The sequence below is a fragment of the Maudiozyma barnettii genome (assembly GCF_903064755.1).
Source record: "Maudiozyma barnettii strain CLIB 1767 genome assembly, contig: KABA2_02, whole genome shotgun sequence".
NCBI lineage: Eukaryota > Fungi > Ascomycota > Saccharomycetes > Saccharomycetales > Saccharomycetaceae > Maudiozyma > Maudiozyma barnettii.
The window spans coordinates 1,148,909-1,160,512 of record NW_024545239.1 but is presented as its reverse complement, the minus strand read 5'-3'; the positions used below and the strand labels follow the sequence as shown (position 1 = coordinate 1,160,512).

General features: G+C 33.3%; 3 protein-coding genes and 1 non-coding gene across 4 annotated transcripts; 2 read left to right on the top strand and 2 right to left on the bottom strand.

The window, feature by feature from the left end:
• Positions 1 to 136: 136 nt before the first annotated feature.
• On the bottom strand, positions 137 to 571 carry DIB1 (U4/U6-U5 snRNP complex subunit DIB1; the record flags this gene model as incomplete). The annotated part of the gene is made up of 1 exon (XM_041549172.1): positions 137 to 571. The coding sequence occupies one exon, from the start codon at positions 569 to 571 to the stop codon at positions 137 to 139; it is 435 nt and encodes a 144-aa protein (XP_041405106.1).
• A 2,138-nt stretch (positions 572 to 2,709) lies between these two features.
• On the top strand, positions 2,710 to 2,791 carry KABA2_02S10978. Its single transcript has one exon. It is a non-coding gene; the product is annotated as a tRNA-Leu (tRNA).
• Positions 2,792 to 3,938: 1,147 nt separating this feature from the next.
• On the top strand, positions 3,939 to 5,276 carry MET17 (bifunctional cysteine synthase/O-acetylhomoserine aminocarboxypropyltransferase MET17; the record flags this gene model as incomplete). Its single annotated transcript, XM_041549171.1, has 1 exon — positions 3,939 to 5,276. One exon carries the CDS (start codon positions 3,939 to 3,941, stop codon positions 5,274 to 5,276), a length of 1,338 nt encoding a protein of 445 aa, XP_041405105.1.
• Positions 5,277 to 5,511: 235 nt separating this feature from the next.
• Positions 5,512 to 11,223, bottom strand: STT4 (1-phosphatidylinositol 4-kinase STT4; the record flags this gene model as incomplete). The annotated part of the gene is made up of 1 exon (XM_041549170.1): positions 5,512 to 11,223. The coding sequence occupies one exon, from the start codon at positions 11,221 to 11,223 to the stop codon at positions 5,512 to 5,514; it is 5,712 nt and encodes a 1,903-aa protein (XP_041405104.1).
• Positions 11,224 to 11,604: the final 381 nt, after the last annotated feature.

The window sequence follows — 11,604 nt, the reverse complement described above, 5'->3', positions numbered from 1 at the left end:
CGTAAAATCTATAAATATTTTATATATTACTTTACTCATTTCTAGTTTAATAATATTTTAAACCGATGTTAAAAACATAATCTTTTGATGTTATATTATATATATATATACATTTTTGTAAGGTGAATATATCATTTCAATCTTCCACACGTTTGTCATTGTAATCATACGGTGAAATTACCAAACCCTTGTTCTTTCTGGCTCCACGAAATATCGTCTCTAAGATATCGATCATCTCTTGTTCATCATCTATGACAAAGTTCATCTTATTATTATTACCTGTACCAAAATCACACATCATATGCTTATTTCCATAGAAAAACATCACACACATTGGATCTGTCAATTCATACATCTCATTAAAATCAGGCACCCGTGTTATATCACAAGTATATATCACTGCAAAATTCTTTACTTTACCACCAATGGAATACAGCAGTTCATCCATTAAAACACATTGGCGGTCATTCTCTTGTCCAAATCGTATCACAACAAGACGCTCTTTCTCAGTAACAATAGCCTGGTCTACGTGCCAGCCAGTAGGTAGATCATTTAATAAATGACTACTCATTTCTTTTTTTATAGTAATAATGTATTTATGGTTGTTGTCTGAGGGATGATAATCGACGTTGTAGTAGTATGAGATGAGTTAACTTTTTTTCTTTTAAGTTTTAAGTTTCACGCGGTGTTCAATAATTTTATTTTGAAAGAAGGTACTATTGATGATCAGCAAAGACTAAGACATTGGAACGACATTTGATTTCTAAAGATTTGGATATATGTAAGGAGTAACATTATTGAATTGAAAGGAATGCGTAAGTTAGATTCAAATTCTATTTCATAGATATGAACGAATATATTATTCAAAAATAATTAAGAAACGTGGTTTGGATGGATGGGGCACAATTTTAGTGGACATCGCAAGTTCCTGACAACAGTATCTGAGTTTTTTCATTTATAATACCAGAGTTTCGATTCTATTAGTATGAAATCACAAAATAATGTAAGAAATAATATTAATAATTTCAATGATAGTATATATATATATATATATATTATCCCAAATGGAGGTAATTATGTTTCAATTCTCTACTGATTATTCAAACCTGTAATATAAAAGCTTATTAAGATTCATTTTTTGTTAAACAAGGACCGAATATAGATATTACTCCTTTCACCATTGATTTTTCAAAGTAATGTCGAGAAGTAAATCTTATGTCCAACCAAATGACCTTACTTTGTTTGATTCGAATAGTTCAATCTGAGATATGAGGTGACTTTGGGATTCGCATAGAAGAGATTGATAAACCAATCAATTCGAATTCTTGAAAACTTTAGATGTCAAATTTAAAATTTCGTAATTTCACAATTCTATAAGCCAGTTTTATCTTTAAATTGAATATAACACGAAACGATAATCTGTAAGAAAAAACATACGTATTTTAATCGAGAACAAAAAAAAGATGGTGTAATAAGTTTTTTATAACTCTTTGTTTCCACTTTTATCTCTGTGTTATCTTCATTGTTGATTTTATTTTAATTTATTTGAGAGATTTTAGATACCAGATCTATCCTTCTTAAGTTAGCAATGCTCGTAACAGTATTTGAAAATGATGTCAGAGAGTGGTTTCATTGTAACAATTCTATACATTATCAACTCTCACAATATAAGCTTTTATGCTTCATTTCTTCCATTTTGTTTTGTTTTGCAGTGTATTTCCGGTAGTCGATTCTTTAAAACTTCACTCAATGATATAAGTTGGACCATTATCATAATTTTTTGTTATTTCGAAATCGTCATTTAGAAAATAATAAATTTCAATAAGTTTAACAAATCTTACATCAGGTAATCTAATGATCCCAAATTTATATTTACCTTGTAAAATTTTCTCTTTATTTGTTTCAGTTATTACACCAATACAAATAAAGTATTCTTTTTTATTTACTGCTAGGGTGTTGTAAATGTTGAAATGTAGCGGCAGCACTACAAAGGCTAACATTAGCTTAACCTATCTGAAGGAGAGGGTAGCTAATATAAGTAGAATTTTAGAGTGTACTGCACTGCCGTATATATAACAACACGTGATGTATACTGCATAATGTAGTATTTGTTCCCCCTACATTGGGTTTATTGGAGCTACATTGTCCAACGTTACTATGCACAAAAGATGAGCAATTTAACAACAGCACCTCTGTTTAACAGTAAATACTTGATTTTAAATCTCCTCAATATTACTAGTTTATTAAAATGTTCTTTAATCTTTTAGTATTAAGTTCTCTAGAAATATTTTTTTACCGACAAATGATATTCCAATGAAAAATTCTCCGGAACAATCAAAATACTTTTGTTTTCGAAGTTAACCGCTTTACAAAAGATTACAGTACGCTAACAACGTATATTTTGTGCCTATAAATGAGGAGTAACATTTAAATTTTCCTGAATGGCAAAATAATGGAAATTAACCTTTTATCATAAAAAAGTTTTCCTTTATTATATTTTTAAATAGTTCATTGAATATTTCTTTGAATGGTTTAAAAATCAAATTTATTAATAGGTATTATCAAAGAGATAGTATAAACTGTATATAAAAACTAAAAGTTGCCTTAGATAACCCAAATTTGCCTCAATTTAATATTTTTGAATAATACAATACTTAAATGTTTAGTTACGTAAAATATTAAAATATTTTCCTGCTTTTAATAATAATTGGAAGTTTGGCCGAGTGGTTTAAGGCGCCAGATTTAGGTTCTGGTATCTTCGGATGCATGAGTTCGAATCTCATAGCTTTCATTATTTTTTGAACTAGTTTTGTTTTCAGTCACGTGACAATAGCGTTTTAATTTACAAAAAGACTTGTTGCACAACGAACCACCCAGCAAGAGAAACTGTGACTCAACACGAACCCATCAAAACTGTGGGAAGGTGAAAAATAATAATTTTGAGAGAGACAATTGACTGTACCAATCACAAACTGTGTAATGTCGAAAGCGAAATATGTCGTGACTGATATACAATTGCCGCCCCTAAAAACGGCAAAATACTTTCAACTTTCTTTCGAGTAATGAATGATTGCTCCGCCAAATTTATTGACATTTTTACAATGGGGTTGGACTGGGGACTAAACTTCATTAAATAATTAAGAGAACTGTGAATGAGAAAAGGCGGACAACTGCTAATGGGATAAGGTGCAAGAGAGAGAGAGAGAGAGAGAGAGAGATGACCATTTCCACGTGAACTGAGCCTTCAAATAATGCATTACAATTGCAACTAGATGGTAAACGTAACAGTTAGTGAATGAATTTGGTGTGTATCATCAGAGATCGTTATCATTACTGTAAATGATAATTGAGATGTTGTGATTCACGTCCACAATACTTGTCTGTCTATCTATCAACGATCAGTAACCAGTGTAACCAGTGCAAATAATCGAACCTTGACTCTCGAGTGTGTAACGATTACACACACAGCACTGGTTGATTGGTAGGTAATGCATGAAAATGTTGAATTTATATCAAGGGTGGCTTGATGTCTAACTGTCTCACTTCATTCCAAGTGTGTAGTTTACTCAAATATCTATTGCTAATTGATTCGCTGTTTGTAGTTAGTCAAGTCATAAAATAGTATTTTCTTGAACGTGAGATGAATCCTGAATAGTTCACTCCGGGGAGAGACGGAAACATGTTCTTGAAATACTTATAATTGTGGTAGATTGCAACATTTGATTCAAATCTGAAATATATATAAGGTGTAAGATGTCTTGGTTATATTTTTATATTTTTATATTTTTTATTATTGAAGGTTTCTTTTCCTATTGTTTACATCAATTGTTTAAAATATATGTTCTTTCCACTTCTTAGCAATATAAGACGAAAATAAATATAAACTAGCTAACTTAGTTCTGTTTGTTTATTCCCATTATATATAACTATTAAAAACAATGCCTTCTCACTTTGACACTGTCCAATTACACGCTGGTCAAGAAAATCCAAGTGATAACAATCACAGACCAAGAGCCGTTCCAATTTATTCTACCACTTCTTATGTTTTTGAAAACTCTAAACATGGTGCTCAATTGTTCGGCCTAGAAGTTCCAGGTTACGTTTACTCTAGATTCCAAAATCCAACCTCCGCAGTCCTTGAAGATAGAATTGCTGCTTTGGAAGGTGGTGCTGCAGGTCTTGCTGTTGCATCTGGTCAAGCTGCTCAAACTTTGGCTATCCAAGGTCTAGCTCATAATGGTGATAACATTGTCTCCACTTCTTTCCTATACGGTGGTACTTATAATCAATTCAAAGTTACTTTTAAAAGATTTGGTATTGAAGCTAGATTTGTTGAAGGTGATGATCCATCTGATTTTGAAAAATTGTTCGATGAAAGAACTAAATGTGTTTATTTAGAATCTATTGGTAATCCAAAATATAACGTTCCAGATTTTGAAAAAATTTGTGAAGTGGCTCATAAACATGGTATTCCAGTCGTTGTCGACAACACCTTTGGTGCTGGTGGTTACTTCTGTCAACCAATTAAATGGGGCGCTGATATTGTTACACACTCTGCCACTAAATGGATTGGTGGTCATGGTACTACTATTGGTGGTTTAATCGTCGATTCTGGTAAATTTCCATGGAAGGATTATCCAAAGAAATTCCCACAATTTTCTGAACCAGCTGAAGGTTATCACGGTACTATCTATAACGAAGCATATGGTAACTTAGCTTACATCGTTCACGTTAGAACTGAATTACTAAGAGATTTAGGTGCTCTACAAAATCCATTCGCTTCCTTCTTATTGTTACAAGGTGTTGAAACATTGTCCTTAAGAGGTGAAAGACACGGTCAAAATGCTTTGGCTCTAGCTAAATGGTTAGATGCCTCTCCATACGTTTCTTGGGTCTCTTACCCTGGTCTAGAATCTCACTCCCATCACAAAAACGCAAAGAAATATTTAACTAACGGTTTTGGGGGTGTATTATCCTTCGGTGTCAAGGACTTGCCAAACTCCGAAAAGGAAACTGATCCATTCAAACTGGCAGGTGCTCAATGTGTCGATAACTTGAAGTTGGCATCTAACTTGGCTAACGTCGGTGACTGTAAGACTTTGGTTATTGCCCCATACTTTACCACTCATCAACAATTATCCGAAGAAGCTAAACTAGCTTCTGGTGTCACCAAGGACTTGATTCGTGTCTCTGTTGGTACAGAGTTTATCGATGACATCATCGCCGATTTCGAACAATCTTTCGAAAAGATCTTCGAAGGTAAGATTCCAAACTAATGCCCCTTCATTAACATTGTTAATATATAAATAAATAAATAAACTGTAATACAAATATATATAAATATATATATTAAAACACATTCAATATTAGATATAACGTGAATTTTAAAGATGGACAGTTTAAAATCCTTTGTTACTTTATTACTCAAAGATGGTAAATTATATTCAATGAAAAAGTAATGTAAAATAAAAATCCAATAATATTACAAATATACATACCTGTTTATATTTTTCAGTATGGTATACCATTGGTGAGCCTTTGGAATTCATCGTAACCTTTTGTAAACATACTTTCGAAACTCTTTCTGATAAGGCCCTTCATATACATTGCGGCCTCATGATCAGTCCTTTGAGGTTGAAATCTTGCTTCCAGGTTCTTAATGGTCTTACCACCTTTGAAACATGGCAAACCACTCCCTAACATTGGTTCAATACATTCAATGATAGAATCCATATGTGGTCTAGCAGCCATATATGCCTTGATACACAATTCTTCAAAAGCATAGTAAGCTGGTGTCTCATCAGAACCACCCATTACTCTAACCATCTCTTTAGTTAATTTAAATGGCACTGCTTCAAATTTGACACCACCTGGGACAATATCAAAAATGAATCCAAAATCAATATGTAAACAATGACCTTGATCATCATACATAATGTTACCATTATGTCTATCCTTGAATTGTAACAAATATGAAATAACACTATACCCAGCAAGGGATTTAACAAAATTGTTTCTTGCACGTTGAAACTCAATTGTACTTTCATCACCAAACTTACTAACAAAATATTCATATAATCCATTGACGGCCTCACGACCTAACATATCTCTAGAGACTGAATTAGGTAACACATCAATAACACCACAGCCAGGAGCCGTAGCTGTGACACGGTAAGGAAACACATAGACATCTAAGCCAATATCAGACCATATTGTTCTGAACATAGATATTAATTGTAAGGCTAAGACATCTTGTCTACAATCATCACCAACCTTGAAGATAGCGGCTTGCCATTTTTCGACTTCTATTTGTTCCCCAGAACTTTGATCTTCCATTGTTTTTTTGATCTTAAAAGTAGCCATGAATGGTGCTTTTGCATGAGATTGTAACGGTTTACCACTAGTACGATTAATATCAATAACAATACCATCTGGGTTGGAGGGTAAGTATGCACCAGGCCTGACTATAATTTTTTTCATTTCTTCATCAATTTTTTGCTTCTTTTCAGCTTTACTTTTCTTAATATATGGTTTCAATTTACCTGAGATTGAGGTAACATCACTGAAGAATCCAAATTCTTCTTTATAAAAGTCATAATGTTTCTTGGAAAATGTTTTGACCATCTTTTCACGAACACGATCCAATGTTGGTTTAATGGCATCTTCAACTAGCCCATCATCACCAATGTAACAATTTGCCAGCATATTCCAGATAATTTGATGAGAAAATAAAACACTAATTTTTGCGGTATCTAATATTAATTTTTCGACGTAGCCTGTATGATCATATCTTAAACATTGCACAATTTGAGGGACGTAAAAGAATGTAACGTTAACATCATGTGACTCCAGGGAATAAATACCATATTGCAGAATAAATTCATTTTTATTCCATTTCTGTAGGAATAGGCCAATAGACTTCAAGGGACTAACTGGTGTCCAATAAACTATTGGGTGTAAGTCTTTCTTTGTAAATGCTGTATCTAGATATATATCTAATGCTTCAGGTACACCAACACACATTAATGGATCCTTCGCAACCAATGTCTCCAGAATTCTCACTAGTTTATCCTTTGGATATCTTTTCACTAGATTCACAGCTAATGATGGCATCTTGTTAAAAGCAACTGTTACTAATGCTTCTGAAGGATCATTCTTGTTAGCCCCTTCAATTTTTGACAATGGAGCTAACCATGTTTCGATAATCTGAATTTCATTTGCTAAGAAATACTTCAACAATTCAAATTCTTTACCACAGGTACGTTGTAAAATATCGGATAGTTCATCGACCTTTTTATAAAGTTCCAATAAAACTGTTAAGTCAGCATTGTTTTTCAACTCATTGGAACCAAATGGCCACGATGGTAAAGCGACAAACCACGACAAAGCAGCATCAACTATTGAATGGCATAGTCTATCAACATGTATTGTACCTTGTTTTTGATTAGCCTTTAAAATTGCTAAACCAAACACTAGAAATTCATTACGAATCATACGCGCAAATGGATGATATGAGGCTCCATTCAATTTGGAAAGACCATATTCAACTGTCCTAGTAAATATTCTTAAAAGAGATTTACTCTCAAACCTGGTACCTTCGAAATGAGACGAAAAAAATTTAACAATATATCTGTGAGGCTTCAATGAGTCAGCTGCTAATTTTGCAGCTCTATCAATTCCCTTCTTATTATACGGGGAATATTCCATCATCTGATTATCAGTAGGTACTACGTCAAATTCTTGTGAATACAAACCACGGCCAGCATCAATAGAATTCATCCAACAAAATGCAACTTCTGATAATAAAATATGAGCCATATCAGGTCTTTCTTTTATCACTGTTAACCAAACATTGGTTGCAATTTCTAGTGCGTCAGATGAAAATATCTCGAAAGGAACGTGTACAATATCTGAAATAATAGAGCCAGCCTTTGCTGTACTTAAGATTAGTAGCGCAGCTGACATATCCAAAAAGTCTGTAATTTCCTTGATAGAAATTTTAATGTTATTGTCCAGTTTTTGTCTAATAGATTTCACTTGCCTATCCAGTGATCTTGAAATGTCTTCCTTGGATGAAGCAATAGCAGTATCCACCAGAAACTTAGACCTCCAAGAATGTTGTGCTATAAAGGATGCAATTGTATTTGGTCTGTTCGATCCCTTATATGAAATTCTATACAATTCTTTATCTGCAGGAATAATAAGTCCTGCCATCTCAATGGCAAATGACACACCGTACTCAACTTTATTGGTTTTTCTTGACTGCCCAATATCAGACACATATGATTGTAACAAAATTTTTGTATCTTGATTAGCACAATTCAATAAAAATCTCAACCAATCTTTAGCAGCTCTCCGTAGCCCAGAAAGTGTTGCAGTCCTCCAAGATTTTGAACCGGGTATAAGTATTTTTCTTTGAGAATGATTTAGATAGAATTCATATTTCACATCAAATTTGTTTGTCTGACAGTTAACAACACTGTCGAATAATGTAGTCAGTAGATCCAGCAAGGTATACAATGAATTATGGTGACATAGGGAAGATGGGATAGACTTTATAAATAAATCACAACACTGGAATGATGCATCTTGCAACAACGTATTCTTATCTGCCATGCATAAAAATATGTCATTCAGTTGAGATGCGATAGATTTTGAGTTAAATAGCTGAAGGTTACCAACTTCTGTTAATTTGACGAACTTTTTAACCATATCAATCGACATAGATATTATTGACTTGTCAATATTACTTGAACCCACCGAAGGATCGGTTAGATACAATAGAATTTTTGAACAATCGCCGGCTTCACATCTTATGGTTTCTAAAAGGATTGTTGCTGCTAGGAACATAACTTTTGAATTGGAAAATGTCCGTTGCTGAACAGCATTTGCATTCAGATAGCGAGAAATAATTTGCTTTTGTTGCTTAATATTAGAATTGGAAGAACCCCTACGCAAAATTGTGTTCATATCTAATGACATTTCTTTATTGTTCGCGGGAAAGTTTGAAGCAAGTGGGGGACTATTAAATGCAATGGTGGAGAGCGCATCATAATTAACTTTCACAATTTCTGAATCATAGAAAAAACCATGGACAACCATATTAAACCAAACATTCCTGAACATGTTAGTCAATGCTTCATCCGTTCTTAGGTCAATTGGTGTTTTTCCTGGTTTAGGAAGCAGCGTAGCAAGTGGCTTTAGATAACCAGTAATTTGATCTGCCACACGAGAAATTTCTGTATGAGGTCTATGGTGCTCTGGCTTCTCAACTTCACCGCTAGATATAATGCTATCCAATAAATCTATCAGGTACATCTTATAGATTTCATCTTCAAAAGTCTTTGATTCCAATAACTTCGATGACATCACATTCTTAGATACACTTATGGCATCTATCAACTTATGATTATCATTTTTTGTAGCAATCGCATCAATGGATCTAAAAAACTTCAGAATCATCGAAAATTGACTTGTTGTACAACACGGTGTTATATCTGCCAGTGCCTTAAGGACAATTTCATCCAAATCGTCACTAATTACACCTACTTTTTGAGTAAGAATTGTTATAGTTAAATTAGTGATAGTATGATTATCATATTTAGAAGCAATTGTAGTGGTTGCTGTGACACAGTTCTCAAATAGATCCTTTTGATATTTAACTTCCGATTTTCTATCTAGTTTTCCATTGTTTGGCGGAGTTATTATCTGGTTTTTCAATTGCCTTAATGCGTCAAAGGAGTTTGATCTAGGAATATCATCAAATCGGAAAGAACTTCCAGAAGTTACGGTCAATTGACGTTCTTTAATTAGATTATTACTAAATTTGTCATTAGCATTAGTTAATAGGTTATTAATTGAATAAATTGTGCTAACAATAGAATCTTCATTGAGAGGCAATAAACCAATACTGAATGTCTCGCAAATGTCTTTAATATTTGTCGGTTTCATATGTTCTGAGCCAACTAATAAAGGTAATGAACGAAGTAAGGCCTCTGATAATTCTTCTGTTAGGAAGTTAAGTAGTGATGCTGCTGTAACAATGCTGCTGACAAATTGAGGTGTTATAGTATCTGATAAGAAATAGCGATCCATGCATAAACCCAATAAATCAACATAGTCCTTCATGAGGGTCGCATCTTGGAGATATGGGGTCAAACATAAGAATTGAACGAAGTAAGCTCTAGTGTCAAATGAGAATTTAGCTCTTGAGTCATCTGACATCTCGAATGAGGACTCTTCCATGGAGAGAGAATAACTTAAAATAAATTTACAGACCTCTTGGAGTAAAGGTCTATGATTTTCTACATCCTTTAAGACATGACTTGGAAGAGTAAATCTTTTATCAGAATTCGATAAATTTGCCTGATTCTTAAAAAATGTGACTTGTTGTTCAACTAGGTAATTCATCAGAGAATCTTGTTTGTATTGAATACCAAGTACTCTACACGCCAGACTAACTTGCATTTTAGATAACAAATTAATAAAAAGAGGTCCTGATATTTCATACCCTGCCGCAAAATATTGAACAATAGAGTCGTTCATGAACGAAGGAGATGATGCTAGATTTGTTTCAATGTGTGATAAGAAATCTTCTTTCGTAAATAAGGTAGATAATTTTTTCCACATGAAAGTAGACAATTCCAAACAAGAATTGTCTTGGATGAAGGCATTCATTAACCCTAGCAAGGAAAATATACTAGATGGTTTTGTCATGTACAAGTTCTTTATTTCTTCCAGGTAACGATCAAACAAACCTAAACAATTGTTAACAGTACTACTGAACTTACTACTAATTGTAATCAAATACTTGGTAAGTTGGAATGTGATAATTTCATTAGGGTTTCTCATATCATTCAACCTGAATTTAGCTAATAGAACATCAGACACTCTTTGTCGAGGGGAATCAGTGAAATATTTTGAGATTACATTGTCTAATAAATCAATTGCATGGGCCTCAGAGTCTGAAACGGAACTACTTATGGCTAAAATTATTTCCCACTCATTCAATGTAAGTGGAATGGTGTATATTCTCGATGTATCAGAAGAATAAAAAATAGGAAGGGAACGTGTAATTATATCCAAATTATTTCCAACTTTATTGGAGGAAGCTTCCTCAGTTGTCTCTGATTGTCCAATATCAGGCTCATTGACATAAGTCTTTGCGAGTTTACTCAAAGCTCTTGCTCTGAGTGATAATATCTTACTGCTATCCCCAATCATTTTATAGTGAATTGTAAGTAAGACGGTCAATCAACTATGGAGTGATGCTTTAATAGATAAAAAGCAAAAAAATACCAAACGCACACAAAGATCAATTGCTACCCAAATAACAAATAAAAAGTATATGAAGGTAGTTCTGATTTATTGTCCTCTTTAAGTAGATATATTTACTTTAAATATTAGCTGTCTCCTTGTTAACCTTATATCTAACACGTTCGACTTTTTCCACTTACTGAAAAGTTTTAACCTCTCTTAAAGAGTTTGTCTATCGCGAAGCTTTAATTGAAGGAAAAGGCGAGGATATTCCTGCAATGTGCGGTCAAGGGGAATAATAGTATCATCATTTATAATACAAATAGACAGAAACCCATAAGAGGGTTC